Consider the following 21,638-nt stretch of genomic DNA (forward strand, 5'->3'; position numbering starts at 1 on the left):
TACAGTGTTTTTTAGTATATTCACAAACTTGCACAATCATCACCACTGTTTAATTCCAGAAGTTGTCATTCTTGCTGATCATCATGCTCCTGAGACAGGCCCTGCCACGCCAGGGCTTCCAGCCAATTGCCATAAGCATCTTCCTCTCCCAGCTGCAACAGGACTGGCAGCTGCAAGCAGGGCCCGCCCTTCCAGCCCCAGACCCGGCTGCAGCTTTCTGTCAGCAGCCATTCTTGACTAGGAACGTTAGCTCCCTCTTCTGAGAGGGTGGCAGTCTCCGGGGGAGCAGGGCGACCCTGCGTGTGCTCTGGTTTTGGCCCCTGCTCCTCGGTGGGCTGAGACTCAGATTGGTCAGGAGGCACCAGCAGGCTAGCTGGGGGAGGCAGACGGGCAGCAGGGCCTTTCTTTCTGAGGGACAGGTGGCTGGAATCCCAGCAGCACCTGTGCCTAGGACTGAGGGGTTTTGTTGATTGCAAGCAGTGAGACGGGCTGCCAGAGAAGCCGACTGGATCTCAGCTGTCATTGACAGCAACACTCCTCTGCTCAGCCAGAAACCTGGAATCCTCCTCACATCCTGGAAACTCCCTCCCTTGCCTGCCTCACATCAGTCGATCACCGAGTCTATCAGTCCTCTTCTGGACATTTCTCTTGAATCCGTCTACTTCTTTCCACTTCCACAGCCCCCATCCAATGCCCACCTCCACCTCTTCTTCCTGGACAACGGAACGACCTCCTACCCAGTTTTCTGCAACATCTTGCCTCCTTCTAATTGAGTATCCATACTGTGGTCAGAAGGATCTTCAAAATGTGAATTTGACCATTTTACAACTCTGTCTGAAACCCTTCATGGGCTTCCCATTGCCCTTAGAGCAAAGTATCCCACCCTTATCCTGGCTTATGAGCCAGCATGACCTGCCCTCTACCTCCGCTCACCTTTCTAGACTCATCGGAGGCCCCAGGCAGGGTCCCTCATGATGTTCCAGCCACACAGATCCTTCAGTTTTTCCTTCCTCCTGCCCTCCATGCCCTTCTCCTCATCGACCTGATTGATGCCTCCTCACTCTTCGGGGTGCAGCCACAGAGCACCCCTTTGGGAAGGCGAGGGTAGGCCTCCCTGCTCTGGCTTCCACAGTTCTCTGTGACCCCCTCACACTGTTCGTGTTTGTCTTTGCCCCAGGACTATAAGATCCACCAAGTTGGGCTTCCCTGGTGGCGCAGTGGTTGGGAGTCCGCCTGCTGATGCAGGGGACACGGGTTTGTGCCCCGGTCCGGGAGGATCCCACATGCCGCGGAGCGGCTGGGCCCGTGAGCCATGGCCGCTGAGCCTGTGCGTCCGGAGCCTGTGCTCCGCAGCGGGAGAGGCCGCAACAGTGAGAGGCCCGCGTATCGCAAAAAAAAAAAAAAAATCCACCAAGTTACACCCGTCTCTCGGTTTGCTGCCTGACTCAAGCGCCAGCGTGGTGCAGGGCACACAGTAGGCACTCAGTAAATATTTGTTGAATGAAGGAAAGAGTGAACAGATGACTAAGAGAGGCTGCGGTACCCTTTTCTTTTCCCCTGGCATGGTGACATCTGGATACTACATTCAGCTCTGGACAGTCCATTTAAGGGGAATAAACTAGAGTCACGGAATAGGGAGGTCAGAGTGGTGGAGTCTGCAAACCAGGATATCAGACAAATGACTGCCTTTAGATCCTTTAGCCTGGAAGAGAAGATGAAGGAGGAAGTGAGGCCGAGGCCCGACTCTTGAAGGGCTGCCTCTGAGGGAGATGTCACAGGGATCTAGAGTTTGGCTCTAGAAGACTTGAAGATGCCCATCTCTGGGACTATGGCTGCTTTGTGAGGGAGTGAGCTGCTTGTTGCTGCAGATATTCAAGCAGAGTACTTCCCAAAAGTATGAAAGAGCTCCTTCTAGCTCTGAGAGAGTGTCATTCCAAGGGTGGAGAGCACTAACAGCTTCTCCTGTTAATGCGGGTTCTGCTGGGGGGAAAGTTGGCTGTTCAGAGGACCATCGCTGCAGAAAAGTCTGAAAGACTTACAAAAAGGTGCTTTTAGAAACATCATATGCTGCACTGTCCATCTCCAGACTAATGCTCTGACCCATAAAAGTTCTGGGCATCTGGCATTGGAGTCTTGGCAGAACTGTGGGGAAAGGCAGGCAGGAGGCTACAGGTCTGTCTTTGCCTTTGGTGACAGGGACAACCCCAGGCTGTAGGCCCTACAACCCACCGACAGCTGCTTCACCCTGAACTCAAACTTGTCACCAGCCCCAAAGGGCTCAAGAGGAGTTTCTTGAAGACAGGTCATCCACGTGTGCTGTTTTCCAGTTGATGGCAGCTGGCTCAAAATCCCTTCCTGCCAGAGGCCTCCTGCTAGCCTGCCAGCTGCGTCTGACACCTGGAGGAGACAGGCCGCCCCTGCTTTGAAGTGGAGCCAGCAGGAAGCTGCTGCCAACGAGAGTCTGTGCAAATCCATTGGATCGCGGAGGGATCCCTGCCGGCCAGGCCTCAGGACTAGAGAGAGGAACTCTGGGGGAGAAGTAAAGGCACTCTAGTTCAGGCTGGCTCTGAGCAGAACCATGTGAAGGGTGGAGTCCAGGGCAGCGACTGGAATGGAGAAAGAGCACTTGGCAGGGTCTGAGCTACTCCCAAGGGGGCTGGCCGTGCTCTCACTCCCATGCTGACTTCCAACAGCTGGGATGGGCTGGCTGGCTGGAAGTTAAGTGGGTGCCAAGGAAGCAACAGCTTTCAGTCCGAACCTACTGACTTGCCAGCTTCCTATTCCCCCTTAAGGGTCAGTATCTCTGGTCTAGTGGCATGAGCTGTACCTGCTTTTTTTTATGTGTGTTTGCAGTTCTGGGTTAGGAGCCCTGGGATCAAATCCCAGCTCTAGAACTGACTGGCCAAGTTACCTTTTCTTGGGCGAGTTACGTTTTCTCCTGGAGTTTCAGTTTCCTCATCTGTAAAGAGGGGATAATTATAGTTCCTCTTTCACGGGATTCTTGTGAAGACTCAATATGGTGATATACTGTGCCTATTCTATTATTATATACGAGTAATCACTCAAAATAAGTGTTAGCTGCTATTAATAAGTGTTCTAGCTGGTTTCAGGTGATGGAAGAGCTCAAAATAGCAAATAAAAAATATAGCTCAGAGGAAGTAAGTGTTGCCAGCACCCGGCCGGGCAGAGGCTCTCAGGCGGAAGCTAGCTATCCTGTTTCAGGTCCACTTTTGGGGGAAGCCAGGCCTAAGCCAGGGCCAGGAAGAACGCTTCCATGAATGCACTTCCTTTGGGAGGTCACACGAGCAGCGTCTTTCATGGGTGCAGCTGAAGCGTGTCTCCGAGTCTGTCTGGGATCTCGGGACACCTCTGTGGACTATGTCTTAAAGTCAGGGCCATGAGTGAAGACGAAACTACACCCTGGCCACCTTCTCCAGGTGTTGTCAAGGTTTCCTGTGACACTTCCTCAGGGTTGCCCCTCTTCTGGACTGTGTCGGAGGCACCCTTGTGCCTCACAAGCTGCCTCCAAGTTCAGGCCCTCAAAGCAGCATGGGCTCTCCCTGGGCTCTGGCCTGCACCTCCAGGGGCTCCCAATCCCACCTGCCCTGTGGTGCCTGAGAAGCTGGATCCAGAGAGTGTGGGAAGCAGCAACAACTACAGCAACACGGTATTCATTAAGGCCTTACTTGGTCAGCGCCATACATCTGTCATTGCATTTTCTTCTCACGTTAATCCTATGAGGTGAGATCAGTGGATATCTTTACCGAGAACATGGAGGCTCAGAAACCTGACCAGGGTCTCAAGGCAGAAGCAAAAGAGCTGTAATTCAAACACAGGCCCCTCTGACTCTAACCACAGTTCCCAGGCCACTGCAGCTGCTTCCAGTAAGAAGTGGCAATAACAGCTCCTGCCGGTGGCGCTGTCCCTCCTCCCACCCTTGGTGTAGAGCCGTGGCCCTCAGGAGGGCTAGAGGCTTAGGTCCGGATACTGCTTCTTCCCTGCAGACACCGTGAAGGGCCCGCTTGGCCACTTCAGCTCCATTATCCTGGTCTCTCCCAAGAAGCTTTATAGATGGTGGGGGTGGGGGAATGTTCCATGATCGTAGGATTAAAAACCCAAATCCAGTGCATGGCCTGTGAGGCCCTCTCTTCTCCCAGTCCCCAAACTCCTCAAACTCCAGGCCCACTGACTCCCCAGTTCCCCTAGGGCCTCAGTGGAGAAAGAGGGGCTTCTTTCCAGGCTGCTTACTTTCCCTAGACAGCCTTTCCCTCTCCCTGCTCCCTCCCTAAATCCTACCCACCCTTTTCACTTTTTTACTTTTTTGGCTGCATTGGGTCTTTGTTGCTGTGCCCGGGCTTTCTCTAGTTGCGGTGAGCGGGGGCTACTCTTCGTTGTGGTGCGCGGGCTTCTCATTGAGGTGGCTTCTCTTGTTGCGGAGCACGGGCTCTAGGCATGCGGGCTCAGTAGTTGTGGCTCGCGGGTTTTAGAGCGCAGGCTCAGTAGTTGTGGTGCACAGGCTTAGTTGCTCCGCGGCATGTGGGATCTTCCCGGACCAGGCCTCGAACCTGTGTTCCCTGCATTGGCAGGAGGATTCTTAACCACTATGCCACCAGGGAAGTCCCCTTTTCACTTTAAATAAAATATTTAAAACATCAGAAAAATTACACAGACTAACATAACAAACATTTGTATACCCACTAGCTAACTTCATCAAAACTTCACATTTTGCCACACTTGCTTCAATGTTTAAAAGCTTTGTAAAATATTACACATATTGATTAAAACACCTGGACACCTGGACACCCTCCCTCATCCGCTTCCTCTACCTTCCTCCTCAGAGATTGTCACTGGGGCTTGAGGGCTTAGCATTCATTCATTTAAACGTGGGCTTGGCATCCCTCCCATGTTTCCATACTATATTAACTCACACAAATGTCTACATTGTTAAAATATTATAGAACTTTGTTTTGCTTGTTCTCAAACTCTATGCATCATTTGGTAACTTGACATTTTGAGATATATCAGTGCTGATGCATATATATCTCCCTGCATTCATTTTAGCTGCTGTATAGATTTCCACAGAATGGAGATAACACACTTTGTCCTTTCTACTGCATAGGGACGGGCAGAGGGTTCCATTGGTAGCTATTACAAATAATGCTACATGTCTCCTTATAACCAGGCACACTTCTTGAACTTTTTAAGATGTGCTCAAATTGCTTCAGAGTGATTATACCAATTTACACTACCACTAGCCGTTTATGAGAGTTCCCACTGTCCCACATTCTCACCAATACTTGTATTATCTCACTTTAAAATTTTTGCCAATTTGATGACTGTGAAGTGGTATCTCAATTTAATTGGCATTTCCTTGATACCAGTGAGTTTGGCCACGAAAATATGCCCAAATGTTTATTAGTTGTTAGGGTTTTCTCTTCTACATATTATCTGTTTGTATCTTTGGACTGTTTTTCTACTGAAGTTCTTCATCTTTTTCTTATTGATTTGTAGGAGTTCTTCATAAGCAATTCTTTTTTTTTTAAAATAGCTTTTAACTCTTTTAAAAAAGATATTTATTTAATTAGTTAATTTGGCTGCACCAGGTCTTAGTTCCTGCACGCAGGATCTTCATTGCCGCGTGCAGGATCTTTGTTGCGGCATGCGGGATCTTTTTAGTTGTGGTATGCAGGATCTTTAGTTGTGGCATGTAGGATCTAGTTCTCTGACCAGGGATCAAACCCAGGCCCCCTGCATTGGGAGCGCGGAGTCTTAGCCACTGGACCACCAGGGAAGTCCCCCATAAACCATTCTTGAGACTAAAAAATTCTGCAGACTAATCTGTTGTTAGTTACATATGTAATAAATATCTTCTAGTCACTGGCTTGTCTTTCAACTTTGTTTACAGAATCTTTTGTTGAATAGAAAATTGTAATCTTAATTCTCCGGTAGTCCTGTGGGTTAGGGTTCAGCACTTGCATCGCTGTGGCAAGGGTTCACTTTGCCATCAGGGAATTTGTGCTTCCTAGCAGATACTTTCCCTTTCTCTAGAATGTCAGCTCCACGAGGGCAGGGGCTTGGTTTTGTTCACTACTCTGTCCTCAGCACCTGGAAGAGTGCCTGGCACAGAACAGGCACTCTCCACGAACACTAGCTGAATGATTGAATAAGTGAATGCAATTTTGCTTGTGGTCAGTTTATCAACCTTGGTATAAATCAATGATACTTCAATAAAAAATAAGTAAAATAAAAAATTTTAAACTGGGCTTGGACTTTAAGAATTTTTATCTTGTTTAAGAATTTTTTAACTGCCTGGTGGCCATAAAAATATTTTCTCCTAATCTCTTTTAAGAGTATTACAGTTTTGCATTTTACACTTAGGTCTGTAATCTATGTGAAATTGACTTCTGAATATGGTCTGAAGTACGGATCTAATTTTATTTTATCCTATGCAGATAAACTGTCGACTGAAAAAAAATGCACAACGTGAGAGTTTTGAGTTAAGTTTTTTTTTTTTTTTTGCTGTACGCGGGCCTCTCACTGTTGTGGCCTCTCCTGTTGCAGAGCGCAGGCTCACCGGCCATGGCTCACGGGCCCAGCTGCTCCACGGCATGTGGGATCTTCCCGGACCGGGGCACGAACCCGTGTCCCCTCTATCGGCAGGCGGACTCTCAACCACTGCGCCACCAGGGAAGCCCATTGAGTTAAGTTTTATTTGGGGCAACATGAGGACTACGGCCTGGGAGATAGCATATCGGATAGCTCTGAGAAACTGCTCTGGAGAGGTAGGGGGGAAGGTCGGTATATATGTGATTTTGGTGAAGGGGACATACATACAATCCAGCACACATTTCTGCAGAAGGCTGTCACTAGTCTTGTGAAGTTTACTGCTGGTCACGAGGAGCAGGTGTCTCCATTAATGATTTTAATGCCTTTTTAGGTATGAGGAGATGCAAGAATTGGGCTCATAAAATCTTCCCTTGAAAATATCTAACTATCTGGGACTTCCCTGGCGGTCCAGTGGTTAAGACTGTGCGCTTCCACTGCAGGGGGCATGGGTTTGATCCCTGGTTGGGGAAGATCCCGCATACAGCGTGGCCAAAAAAAAAAAAAAAAAAATCTAACTATCTGAAGGCCTGTTCTGCCATTTTTCCCCCAGAGCACAGAGCGCTTCATGCCTGATCTCCACTCTGAATCCCACTCAGGGTGTGTTGAAGGTCAGCAGCTGTAGTGGCTTAATCCTTGTAGAGGGAGATGGCAAGTCCCAGATTTTTAGCTGGCATTATGATGGCCTTATAATCAGTCCTAGTAGTTGATAGGGCAAATTCATCTCTTATTAATCCTTCAGGTCTCAGGTTCAACATCTCTGTTTTATGGACAAGTTTTTCATGATTCCCCAGGTTAGGCTGGGTATCCTGTTTATATGTTCCTAGAGCACTTAGCTCTTCATTTATTTAATGTCTGCTGTTAGGCTGGGTATCCTGTTTATATGTTCCTAGAGCACTTAGCTCTTCAGTTATTTAATGTCTGCTGCTCTGTCAGTTTGTAAGTTCTTCCAGGGCTGGAGCAACATTGTCATAGCTCCTCCACAAGCACGACTGGCAATATAACAGGCACTCAATAAATATTTGGTAAATGAAAGAATGGGGAGGGAAAGGATAGTCTGTTTAGGTGAAAGACCTTTGGGTCAACAGTGACACTGTCAGATGACAGGTCAGACCTGGGGAGGAGATCTATGCAGGATGATATTGCAGAGGAGAGGCATGAAGAAAGGAAGACATCAAGAGAGCATAAAGCTGTATCTTCAGGGCATGGCATGAGGTCCGACAGAGAGTAGATGCTCAGTAAACATTTGAAAAATGAATATAGGAATGAAGTATCACTCCCCACTTACTAATGATAATTCTATTCTTTAAAAATAGGTAAGGGAGGGATTTTCCTGGTGGTCCAGTGGTTAAGAATCCGTCTTGCAATGCAGGGGACGCTGGTTTGATCCCTGGTCGGGGAATGAAGATCCCACAGGCCGTGGGGCAGCTGAGCCCATGGGCCACAACGAGCAAGTCCATGCACCACAACTAGAGAAAAGCCTGAGTACCGCAACGAAGAGCTCACATACTAGAACGAAAGATCCTGCGTGCCGCAACTAAGGCCTGATGCAGCCTAAATAAATAAATAAATAAACAAGCAAACAAATAAATAAATAATAGGTAAGGGAATTCCCTGGCAGTCCAGTGGTTAGGACTCTGTGCTCTCATTGCCAAGGGTGCGGGTTCAATCCCTGTTCAGGGAACTAAGATCCCACAAGCCACGCAGTGTGGCCAAAAAAAAAAAAAAAAAAGGCTTTGTGACAGGTATTTTACATACATTATCTCATTAAATCCTAAAATCACTCTATGAGGCAGGTGCTATTATATTTCCATTTTAAAGATGAAGAAATTGAGGCTCAGAGGAGTTGCTCAAGGTCACAAGCCTATGGGTGAAGGAAGTGAGATTTGAACCCAGGGCTGTCTGGCTCCAGCACCTCAGTCCTACACCATTAGGTCATTCAACCTTTGTGATACAGGGACCAGCTGAAAAATGACTCTCTTAAATGGAGGTGACTTGTTAGGTCTAAAACTAGATTCCTTAGAGGAGTTTATGTGCTTTAGAAGCACTATATGTATTCATCATATAACCATGATAAAAGAGCTTTTCCTGTTAAACATATATTACTCACTAGGAAATCTGGCTTTAAGTGAGGGAGAAGTGAGTTAAATAGTGTTTCAGATGACAAGAGTGAGAAGGAAAAGGAATTCCTTTTAAAGCAATCAATTCTAAAATTCCAGAAAGAGATTGGCATGCAATGCTCTAAAGTGGTTCTCAAAGTGTGGTCCCAGACCATGAGCATCCCCTGAGAACCTATAAGGACTATGGATTCTTGAGCCCCACCTCAGACCCACTGAACTCTGAGTATGGGGCTGGGCCATCGCGGTTTAGTAAGTCCTGCAGGCGATTCTGATTCACACTCAAGTCGGAGAACCGCTGCTTTAAATCTTCACCCTTGGAGGGAAGCTTCCCACCCCTGTGTCATTTGGGCCTTGAATGGGTCACAGGTGTGATGGTCCCCCCGGCCCAGGAGGGAGGAGACACAGGCAGTCCTGTCTTTACCCTACTTTTTGTTATATATTATTTTCTGAACTTTGTGAAGGGAAAAAGGGCCAGAAACCACTGCCTTAGGGAACCCAGGAACTTCTCACTTATTTAATTTAATTTTTTAATTGAAGTATAGTTCATTTACAGTGTTGTGCTAATTTCTGCTGTACAGCAAAGTGACTGTTATACACATATATACATTCTTTTTAAATATTTTTTTCCACCATGGTTTATCCCAGGAGGTTGGGTATAGTTCCCTGCACTATACGGTAGGACCTCGTTTTTTATCTATTCTAAATGTAATAGTTTGGGACATCCCTGGTGGCTCAGTGGTTAAGAATCTGCCTGCCAATGCAGGGGACATGGGTTCGATCCCTGGTCCGGGAAGATCCCATATGCCGCAGAACAACCAAGCTCGTGTGCCACAACTACTGAGCCCACATGCCGTAACTACTGAAGGCTGTGCATTCTAGGGCCCGCGTGCCACAACTACTGAGCCTGTGTGCTGCAACTACTGAAGCCTGTGCGCCTAGAGGCCGTATTCCACAAGAGAAGCCACCGGAATGAGAAGCCCACGCACCGCGATGAAGAGTAGCCCCGGGGCTTCCCTGGTGGCGCAGTGGTTGAGAGTCCGCCTGCCGATGCAGGGGACGCGGGTTTGTGCCCCGGTCCGGGAAGATCCCACATGCCGCGGAGCGGCTGGGTCCGTGAGCCATGGCTGCTGAGCCTGCGCGTCCAGAGCCTGTGCTCCGCAACGGGAGAGGCCACAACAGTGAGAGGGCCCGCGTACCGCAAAAAAAAAAAAAAAAAAAAAAAAAAAAAGGAGTAGCCCGGGCTCGCCACAACTAGAGAAAGCCCAATGCAGAAAGCCCAAAGCCAATGAAGACCCAATGCAGCCAAAAAAATACACAAATAAAACCAACCAACCAAACAAATAAATATATGTGATAGTTTGCGTCTACTAACCCCAATCTCCCAGTCCATCCCTCTCTCTCCCCCGCTCCCTCTTGGCAACCACAAATCTGCTCTCTATGTCTGACTTCTCACTTATTTAAAAAAATCTGGTAATAACAATAATACTAACATTACTTTAACAGCAGAAATTATTATTTATTGGATTATATAATGTGCTAAGCAATTTACATATAATTTTTTGTTGAAATCTTACAACCACCCTGAGTTAGTTATTATTATTAGCCCCATTTTACAGATAGGGGAACAGGGCTTGTAGAAGTTAAGAGAGATCCTCAAGGTCATCCAGTTAACAGAGCACACGTGGTGTGTACACCCATGTCTTTCTAACCCTATGATGCCTGTGCTCTTAAAGGTCAAGGTTAATACGACTGCTTCTAACATTGCTCTGCACCAGGCATTATTTTAAGCACATTATATGCTTCTTCAATTATTACAACTATGATTATTCCCACTTTACAAGTGAGGAAACTGAGGCTCAAAGAAATTAAATAACTTTCCCAAGGGCACAAGCTGGTAAGTTGTGGAACCAGGATTTGAACTCAAGAATTTTGGCTCTAGTTGAATGTTCTTAACCGTCAGGAAAGCCTCCCAGTCCTTGGAGGGTGGAGACAGAGATGCTATGGTGACCATTTAGGGATAAAATTACTTAACGACTCCCACTGCTACAGGAGTGTGTGCGGTGGAGGGGCTCTCTGGCTGGGCGCTGTCATGGAGTCTGTTTGCTCTTTGCTCTCCTGTTTCTGGCTCACACCTGCCGCTCCAGGGCCTGGCCACGGTGCTGGCCGCACATAAGTCCGGCGCATGTGGAGCTGCTCTGCCACTGAACAGGCTCTGGCGTACAGCTGTCTGTGGATTACATTCTTTTATGCACACAGCATCAGAGACTGGAGCCTCCTCCTGCGGCCTGTCCCCAGACCTCAGGGCCATGAATACAGTGAGACCAGCAGTGAGACAGGCCTCTTCCAGCTAGAGTAACTGCCTTGGAGGCCTAACCACCCCCATTTGCAGTTCTGGTCAGAAGCCTGGGTTTGTGTGTGAGGAAGTTGGGATCCTGGCCTTCAGGACAAGATGAGAATAGCTTAAACAATCAGAGGGCACTTTCTGGGATGTATGCAATTTTTCCACACACACACCAGCTGGAGTGGAGTGACGAAAGCAGGGCACTGGGGAGGTGGGGTTGACACAAAAGCCTGAGTCCTGAGTTCATCTCTAATTTCGTAGCCAGTATCCTGAGGCTCACGTGGTGCCCTTCTGTTGTTGATACTAGCATCCCCATCATCCCCTCACATTCCCTGCTATTGACATGGACTGGTTACCTTGCTTCCTCTTCCTCAAATGGAAAGGTCTGAAGTTTCTACTGAACAGTAGGCCTCTTGAGGAGGAGGAGGTAAGCTTCTGACACAGCTAGGGGAATGCCACTCCAGAAGCCCCTTGGTATCAGTAATTGTACGAATCTGTGGATCTTAGAGGGTTCCATGCCTTCTAGTCTAATCTTGCCATGCTTACACACATCAGATTGTTTGGAAGGGTCTGGGAGATGGGTGGGGCAAATGCAAAAACGGGGCTGGTGGGGTTGAAAATCATACAGAAGGCTCACCCTCAGACTCGCCCGCTACCTTTCAGGAGTGGGACAGGAGGACAGAGGCTGCTGTGCAGTGACAGAAGCCAAGGTGATGTGACACAAAGTGGTGACAGGCCGTGATCGGTACCCAAGGGCTCCACTTCTAAATCAAATGGCAAGCTCCTTGAGGGGCAGGAACTATATCTTATTCATCACTGTACCCCTAATATGCAGAATAGATCCTGGCACAAAGTTGGCACTCAAGAAATATTTGATGAAAAGAAGTACTGAGACCTGCTACAACGTGGATGGACCTTGAAAAGATAAGGCTAAATGAAAGAAACCAGTCACAAAGGACCACCATACATCATATGATTCCATTTATTTTAAATGTCTAGAATAGGCAAATTTATAGAGACAGAGTGTGGTTGTCTAGGGCTAGGGAGGATGGGGGGATTGGGGAGTAATGGCTAAGGGGTGCTGGATTTCTTGGTGGGGTAGTTAAAATGCTCTAAAATTGACTGTGGTGATGGATGTGAATATACAGTTGACTCTTGAACAACCTGGGTTTCAACTACACAGGTCCACTTATATGTGGATTTTTTTCAACAGCAAATACGCAATCTGCGGTTGGTTGAACCCGCAGGTGCTGAACCCACGGATGCAGAGCCATGTATATGGAGGTACTGTGTATATGGAGAGCTGACTGTAAGTTATACTTGGATTTTCCACTGCACAGAGGGTTGGTGCCCCTAAGCCCCTCCCTGTTCACTAGTCAACTCTACTCTGTAAATATACTTGACTAATTGATTTAGGGAAGCTGGGCATTTAAAAAATTATTATTTAGATTTTACTTTTTTAGAGCAGTTTTAGGTTCACAGTGAAATTCAGGGGAAGGTGCAGGCATTTCCCATATACCTTCTGCCTCCACACATGCTCAGCCTCCCCCAGATCAACATCCCCCACCAATGGTACCTTTGTTACAATCCTTGAACCTACATTGACACATCATCACCCAAAGTCCACAGTTTAGATTTACGATTCACTCTTGGTGTTGTACATTCTATGGATCTGGACAAATGTCTAATGACACGTATTTGTCATGTCTGATATAATACAGAGTATTTTCCTAAAAATCCGCTGTTCTGGCATTTTTCAGAAAACAAGATTTTTGCTATACTTCCATTTGCTGCCTTAGCTCAGGTTTTCAGTTAAATGAGTAAAAGTTAACTGAGGCATAGCCCAACTACCTCATTTGGTTAAACAATGTGAAAGACAGTGAGACCAAATACAGAAATTAGAGGGCTCTAACTATTTCTACCAAGTCTTCCTGGTTCTGGACTAATCTTGAAAACCTTCTTTTAGCATAAGTAATACAATTTATCTCTCCCTCAGTTGGGCTTTATCACCTTCATGTTTTCCAGTCTCGAACTTCAACCCCCTTCATCACAAGTCGCTGTCAAACTTGCCCCATATTTTCTCAGAATGTCCTCTAGGGATATTTCTTTGTGTACGTGCCTCTGTGTGTGTGTGTGTGTGTGTGTGTGTGTGTTTGCCTCTTCATCTCACCACCTCCCAACTCTATCTGCAGACCATAAAACTCCCTGCAGAAACCACCAAAGATCATTTGGCTTCCTTTTGGAAATGCAGACAGTATTGTTTTGGGGCAAATCCCAAATAGACCCCTCTCCAAATGCCAGTTTCTTCCCTATCAGTTTTATTCTCCCCTAATGGTATGTTTGTTTGTATACATTTCAGATTTCTCTCAGAAGCCCGGGCCAAAGAGGCAGCTGAGTTGACTTCAAAAGCCCAGGAGACATACCTGGCTGCTTTCTGAGTGAGCTCCAGCGGGAAATCTGGGCACAGTAATTGCAGCAAGCAGTGATATTCCCTCATGGTCAGCAAATCTGGAGTGGAAATGGATAGGAACACATTAGGTCTCTGCATGTGAAGTCACTGCTGTCTTTTTGATCATTTCATGGGTTTCAGACCTACTCTCAGTAGAGCTGCTCTTTTAAAGGTGAGTCAGTGTTAAGGATGCATTAGCCACTAACCCTCCAAGGGTGAGGTTTTAAGATCAATATTTCTACAAAGTTTTTCCTGGATGGGAGGCACCCAGCTACAACATTTTGGCCTAAGGAGCTTCACTGGTTTGAAAGATGGTCGGGTAAGAAGGGGGAATTAGAGGGGTAACTTTATTAGCCTTCTTATGTATGAAAATCCGCAAGAATGAGTCATTTCAGAGCTGGCTAAGTTTGCTGAAATTCTCTGGCATGGTAACATTCACCACAACATGCCCAAAGACCATCCACAGAATATCTGCAAGCAGTATTAAGGCAAATGCAGTCTCGCAATGTATGGAGGAGAAGAATAGAGCATAGCAACCCACAGACCTTCTTAGTCTGTCATCCAGTATTGTGCAGGCTGGCTCCTTTTGGATGCCTGCACACAAATCTGGTCATCCTATTATAGGAAGCCAAGACAAAGGTCCAAGATATACAATCTAGGCAACCAAGTGACTCCTGATAGACAGAAGCAGTGCTTTGGGAAAGATGAGCCAGGATGAGGCTCTGTGGCCCAGTAGATAAACCCAGAGAGGTAAATCTCAGGGGGGTTTATAGAACGCCAAGGGAGAGGAAATACACTGATGTTTAAAAGTTGTTTTGATACTGCATGTCCCAAAACCAAGAGATTTTAGATCAGTCAGGCAGCTGCAGTCCACAAGTATTCCATATACCAAAGCATTTCAAATATGGAACGACGTGCTGATGGTAAAGCAAGATCAAGCAACCCAGAAGCCCTCCTAACTGGGAGCATGAGTGAGAGAAGGGAATCCAGAGGGCATGGCCACATTTGGGGAATGAAGATGATGATCACAGGCACTTGGTTTCTTTGGACCTAAGTTAGCTCAAGCCACAGGAATCCAGATCTCCTGTCCCTGATAGTTTGGTTGATGCTTTTCCAAGATAAAAACCCCCAATCCCCCGGGACAGGCCTGGGTTCCTACTACTTTTTCATCAAGGCTCAATTCAAGGTGGGGGCATAGAGTTAGACTAACCACACTGCCAAAGTCAGGGACACCAAAGCGACAGACTCAGCGTCAATGTAGGTCAAAGGATCAAGATGGCTTTTGCGGCCTTCGTCTTAGCCACAGTGGGGTGTGCACTTTCCTCTCCTCACTCGCCTGACCTAGGGCACAGCCTAGTAGGAGGTTTTGTTCTTCAAGGGAAGGAGTTATAGCCACTTGTGGGCTCGCAGACTTGGGGTGAGGGACAGGAAAGACGAAAGGGAGAAAAGCCACTGAATCTAATATGTTCCCACTTTATTCTCACTTCAAAACCCCCTGTATAGAGAGAAGTGAGTTCTGGCAGGAACTAAATAAAGGAAAGTTCTATCTTTGAATCATTAGTGCTTTTTTCCCTTTCTTTTTTAAAATTAATTAATTAATTAATCGATTTATTTTGGCTGCTCCCAGTCTTAGCAATGGCACGCGGGATCTTTGTTGCGGCAAGTGGGATCTTTAGTTGCAGCATGTGGGATCTTTAGTTGCGTCATGAGGGCTTCTTAGTTGCGGCATGCATGCGGGATCTTAGTTCCCTGACCACGGATTGAACCCAGGCCCCCTGCATTGGGAGCTTGGAGTCTTACCTACTGGACCACCAGGGAGTCCCCAATTAATGCTTTTCTAGGCTAAGATTTGGTGGATGGATCTGATACCATTCTTAGGGGGAGTCAAAGTATTTCACAGTTATTCATATTTATCCCCCAAATTATCTACAAGATATCCTTGGGAAGACAGACAGGGTAAAGGAAAGTGAGAAGCCAAGAGAGTTGTATGACCCCCTTATTCAATCAAGAAAGACAATGCTGGAAATCGATCTCCTGGTTTCCAGACCCTCAGCTCTCTTTAGGTTCTTGATGATATTCTAACTCATGTGCTTCAAATACTTGCTTCCTAAGTGTAGAAGAATGATTTACAAAAATAATTTTGTACTTCTCCAGTGCAACAACAGTTCTTGGAAATACTAAGTACATCAGAAAAACAGAATACATCCTGTTCACCACTTCTGGAACTTGACTATTCCCAATTTAAAGTGAGGAAGATAGTCAGATAAAGAGATGAATGGGAAGTGCAGGCAAATAAACAACTTAGGCCAGTTTAATTGTGGAAGACAGCAGTTCTATTAAAGTAGAAGTAGGATAATATCAAGGCCAGATAATTTCAAGGGAGAGGCATCTACCACTTGGAGACACTCCTGGGTTTGGGAGAATGGTGAGCACTAAGTGTTGTTCCAAAATCAGAACACTGATGAACAAATGGGAGCTGTCCTCCTCCTGTCCCCCTGGCTTGGGTTCAAATCTTGGCTCTGCAATTTCCCAGGTATGCAACCTTGAGCAAATTGCTCAGTCTCTCTAAATCTCAGTTTCTCATCCGGAAAATGGAAATGATGACACCTACCTTTCAGGGTTGAAGTCAAGATCAAAAACAATGATGTCTATAAAGTACTCAGCAGAATGTCTAGAACATAGTAACACCAAACAACAGGAGCTATTTGGTTTTGTTTTTAAATCCTGGGGGCAAAGGCAGGAGAGGAGGAAGGTGCTTCTTGCTGAGTGTAAATGCTTAAACCCCTTTAAATTTTTTCTGCCTTGAAAATTCAGTCAGATTGCTTGAGCCGAACCTGTTTCTGAATACTCTTCTGCAGTCTGCATTCATTTAATGCCGCCTCCGTTCCCAAGAAGCCAGCGGTCTCCCCAGCTCCAGAGGCTCACACTCAGGCATTGGTTAACCCTAAATGCTCCTGCCTATTTTGGGTCTTTTGGCTTTAAGAGATCTCCAAGATCTGCCTTCCAGGCAGCCCTTGGTGCTTCAGGAATAACAGTAGTGAGACTGACTAGTCACTAAGCTCTGTGCTCAGGCTTTGAATTAGCGTCACTTAACCTTCACAACAGCCTTACAAAGTAGACTCTAGTATTCCCAGCCGCATTTCACAGACAAGGATGTGGAGGCGTAGAGAGATGAAATCAGCTGGTAAGTGAGGAGAGAAGGGTCCAGAGCCTGGGGGACAGGAAGGGGACTTGGCTTCCCAGAGCAAGATCCTAGGCTGGGGTCTAAGGGCTGGATGGGCTTGATAATGATAATAATACTAACAGTTAACATTTATTGAGCACTTACTATGGGCCAGACACTGCTCTTCCAAGGGTTTTACCTGTGCCATCTCATCTTATCTAATCTTCACTATGGTTATCCCCATTTCACAGACACAAAAACTCAGATCATGCTTAACTGCTGGAACTGGAATTCAAACTCTGGCAGTCTGGCTCCAAAGTTTACCCAACTAACATTTTCCGCACCTTGATCTTATCAACCGTCATGTGTGAAGGCTTAATAGCTTGTTCTCCTCCCCAAACAAACTGCAGGAACTAAATAGCTCCAGGTGAACTGGATCAAGGAGACAATTCAAGTGCATTGGGATTTTTTCATGTAAGAAATTAAGTCTGAAAGGTTCTAATTACTGTCAACAGGAAAGACTGCAGCTCCAGCACCACAGCCTTTGCTGAGCCGGAGGCCATGGGAAGGTGGGGGATGAGTACACCTGTGCTGGTGGCTACACAGCCATTTCTCATCCCCGCCCACCTGCCGGTGCTCTCCACCCTGACAGGTGCAGGGGAAGGTAAGCGGTGTGTACCAACAGATGCCTTCTCTAAAGGAATCCCCCCACAATTAGGAAAGCTTCAGCCAGCACGTTCTGAAAGTTCAAAGGCAAAGACATACGACGACTTTGGTATAAGACCAAAATCAGAACACTCCCCACAAATTGGTGCTTCTCTCTTTGTGGGTGGTCAGAGCTGTTAAGTTTTCTTATTCTAAACCTTGTAATAGTCCCATTGACTGTGTGGCTCTGGACCCTCAATCCTATCATCTCAGGAGGCAGCGCAGTACAGCACTGTGGCTCATAGCCTGGACCTTAGAGTTAGACTCTGCCTGGGTCCAAGTCCAAGCTTTGCCACTGATTTCAAATTACTGACCTTCAAGTGCTCTATGCCTCAGTTTCCCCATCTATAAAGTGGTTATAATGGTGGTACCAACATCATTCAGGTGTTGTGAGCTAATGTTAAGAACTAAGAGTAATAGCCCATCGTAAGTGCCCTGTTGGTATCTGCTATCATTATTTTAGAAATAAAGAAACTAGGGTTTCTTTAAGGTTAATTACTTTTCCAAGGAGACAGAACTAGTAAGAGGAGGGAGGACTGAGGTTCAGACAGACGCCTGTCTAGCTCCAAAGGTCCTGCAAGTTCTACTCTAGCAGGTGTGATCTGGCTGGTTAGTGGGGGACTTGACTTCTGATGATAGGAGTGTTTATGCCAGGTGATTGACACACTTTACATCTAAGTTAAAGACTTATTGGGTTGACCAAAAAGTTCGTTTGGGGTTTTTCTGTAACCGTTTACAGAAAAAGCCCGAATGAACTTTTTGGCCAACCCAATATCCAACTTAAACATACAGATACCCTCCAGTTGGGCAGGGCAGTTGTCTTAGTGCAGAGCGCAGACTATGTAATCAGATGACCTGGCTTCAAAACCTGGCCTCCACCACTTACCACCAGTATGACTTGGACAAGTTAGACAATTTTTCTGAACCTTGGTTTCCTCTTAGAAATGTGACTAATCACAGTACCGACCTAATGTGATTGTTGTAAAAATCAAATGAGGTAATTTCTATATAAGGAGCTTGTCTGAAAAATTAGCAAAATGCTCAATAAATGGGAGAATGATTTAATAATTATTAACTGATTAAAACTTGAAGTCCTGAAATTAAGGCATCTTTGGCCTTAACTAAAGCCCTCAGCACAATGCCTGGCATATAGTAGTAAATATCTGTTGAAGGAATGATTGAATAAAAACATGCACCGCACAGTGAGCCAGATGAAAATTCGGAGGGACGAGTTTCTGGTCACTGTGTGAACACAGAGATGGGGGATCTCCAGGCACAGGAGGCATGACTATAAGTTTAGGGCGGTGTGAGGAGGTGCCGGGAGCTGTAAAGTGCTGAAAGTGGAAAACGTCCTGGTTGGTAGTTACCACAGCTCTCAGTGAACTCAATACATTATGGAAGGTGTAACTACATTCCATGGCCTTGCTGACTCCTAGCACTTTCTTATCAAGTGCTCAATCCAATCAACTCGAGTATTTATTTTCATTGGAATAGATCACCAATTTTACCGTGAAAATCAGAAGCCGCTTAGGGTTTACTTCTTAGTGATTCACTTTACTACTGTTACAACTCTAGCTGGAGTTTTGAATACTGGAGTTTTCAAGATAACCAACCCCTGACTCAAAGTATTCTTTTCGGGCTTCCCTGGTGGCGCAGTGGTTGAGAGTCCGCCTGCCGATGCAGGGGACACGGGTTGGTGCCCCGGTCCGGGAGGATCCCACGTGCCGCGGAGCGGCTGGGCCCATGAGCCATGGCCGCTGAGCCTGCGCGTCCGGAGCCTGTGCTCCGCAACGGGAGAGGCCACAACAGTGAGAGGCCCGCATACCGCAAAAAAAAAAAAAAAAAAAAAAAAAAGTATTCTTTTCTTGGCTAGCCCTACTCTAATCCTAGAGAGTGATGGATGAGGTTATTTTGGCTAAGTAAACTAATCTCGTCACAAATTACTGAGGCCCAGTATATTCAAGGGCTAACTCGTTCTCACTTCCTCCTTTCTTGGAAAAGAAGGATTGAAGACCTTCTCTTATCTTTTCTACATCTGGTCTGCCTTCTTGCTGTGGAAATTCTGGTCTCTGAAGCTCTGTGGGGGTAGCCTAGTCATCTCTACATCCTCCTCTCAGACCACCACGTGTGTCCACACATTTGCTCAGAAGAACTGCAGCAGTGTGTGGTTGAAGATTCAGATGCTTCCTGCTCTTCCTAGGAAATGGTGCCTTTTCCAGGGTCAGAGTGGTGTCACTAAAAGAGACCAGTGGAGGAGTGCCAGGTGGAAGGAATGAGGGCCATACCTTTGTTCCTTACTCAGAGAAGCCTTCCCCAAAGCCTGAATCAAGGGTTTTTACCTCCAAAACTCTGGAGGATGAACTGGGGTTTAGTCTGAGTTCGTTTGCATGACTGCCTTCATGCTGAGGGCTGAGTGAGCTAGTGCTGAGACTGGAGCTGGAGATAATGAAATGCTACCAAGCCACGGAGAATCCCAGAGGACTGAACAACCTCTAGTTGGCTGGCTGCATCATCTCAATAGGAACTACCACAGAGGCCAGAGAACACCACAGCCCATGAGTGGACTCTCCAATTTTCAGCTGCAATTGTTTTTATATTCTTTTATGCAGGGGTTGTGAAGGCTCATTCCAAATGACACTCACCCCCAGCCAGGCTGCTCTGCCAAGAGATGCTCGGAAGGACATGGATAATTCAGGGCATGACCATACCACCCCTTCCTTTCCCCAGGGCATTGAGGCTTTGGTACCAGTCCACAGCTGAGTAAATATCTCAGTGCTACTCTGCAAGGAGGGGAAGGGAGAGACGGAGAGTTGGGGGAGGGGAGAGGAAGGAGGCAGACATCTGACAGCTTCACTCCCCACGTGGCACTTTGTACCAAAGTCACAGGAAGATTGCTCACATCCTAGGGCCATGTTCCTGTCAAGCAAAACCCCAGAAGAAGAGCAGACTGTGTTCTTAAATTTTATCTTCTTTGACAGCACTGTTGTTTTATATCGTAAATGGAGGAAAATGATAATTAGTTTACTGAAAGGGAAATGATTTTATAAAAGGAATGAGAAGCAATGGCTTCCAATGACACCTGTGGGGCCATTATTAACACTATCCTTTGCCAACTCATTACTCCCCAGAGTATGTGTAGTGTGTTCAAACAGGGTCAGAAAGCCAGACTCTTTAGTTTTTGTATTTGATTATGACTAAGCCCAACATCAAGTGACTATTACTTTTTGGCCAGTATATATGTTCTAGGCAAAGTACTAAATCAGATATAATAACAATTTCATGGCAATTTTTAGAATGAATAAAAGAAACTTCCCAGGAACTGTTTATATTATACAAAGGTTTAAAGAAATGTGAGCATTTCTAATCAGGGTCTGAAAACTCTTCCCCAGGGATTGTGTGTGGCACATAATGGCAATCCGATCAGGTTTTGGGGCTAACCATGGCCATCTCTAGCCACCACTGTGGGACTGAACCAGTGGGCTGGGCTGATATGTAAGAACCCTCTATACTGTGTATACACCTTGGGGTGTTACCCTCTCTTCTGTACATCCTGATAGGCTCCTGAGAGTTGGAGGACCAAGGCAAGGCTTGGTTCTGGGGGGAGGCACTGTCTTAGACAGCTTTGATAACATGAAACACAACAGGCTGCACATGCCCAGGGTGGGAAGCCACGTGGCATTATGGAAGGAGGCCCCAGCCAGGAAGAAAGAAAGTCTCTCTCCAGTAGCAACAGGGCTAGCTACTCTGGCACAGGCACACAGTCTCCTGACAGTTTACAGAGGAATGGAGGCAGCTTTGGACACTAAAATGTAGAGCAGGATCTTGGCACCATAAGCTCCCAAAGGGCCCAGCAGCCCATCGAGGGAGTTATTTCAAGCCTAGCATTGCACTACCATTTGCACTCTAATCCAAAGACCAACTAGTCCAGCCCTATCAGGTGTTGCTCCTTCACATTTTTGTTTGGAAATGGGAGGATAGGGTGTGCCCTTTGAAGCAGAGGTTTCAGAGCTAAGGTGTAAATTTTTATCCAGGAAGAAGCAGGTGCTGCCATAACCTCCTGTGACCTGCTCCTGTTCTTAACTGAACAGAAACGGTCAAACAGGCACAAGAGCTGGACAATGAACTTCATTTCCCCCTCACGGGAAGTAAAAGTGAGAGGAAAATCCTGCCCTCTCAGTGGTGGTGTATCTGGAATACCTCACTCAATTTTTGAAACAGAGGTAGCATTTTAAAAAGAACTTGGTCTGAGTTCTGCAA

General features: G+C 46.5%; 1 protein-coding gene across 7 annotated transcripts in view; it reads right to left on the reverse strand.

The window, feature by feature from the left end:
• CSTPP1 (centriolar satellite-associated tubulin polyglutamylase complex regulator 1) overlaps nt 1-21,638 on the reverse strand; it is a 199,982-nt gene that overhangs the window by 9,777 nt on the left and 168,567 nt on the right. For all 7 annotated transcript variants that reach the window (XM_060103122.1, XM_060103123.1, XM_060103126.1 and 4 more), the window contains one exon: nt 13,488-13,572. In XM_060103122.1, the coding sequence (XP_059959105.1) occupies nt 13,488-13,572 (85 nt within the window). The remainder of the gene's footprint in view (nt 1-13,487; nt 13,573-21,638) is intronic.

The sequence above is a fragment of the Mesoplodon densirostris genome, chromosome 7 (genome assembly GCF_025265405.1).
Source record: "Mesoplodon densirostris isolate mMesDen1 chromosome 7, mMesDen1 primary haplotype, whole genome shotgun sequence".
In the NCBI taxonomy this organism is placed as follows: Eukaryota; Metazoa; Chordata; class Mammalia; order Artiodactyla; family Ziphiidae; genus Mesoplodon; species Mesoplodon densirostris.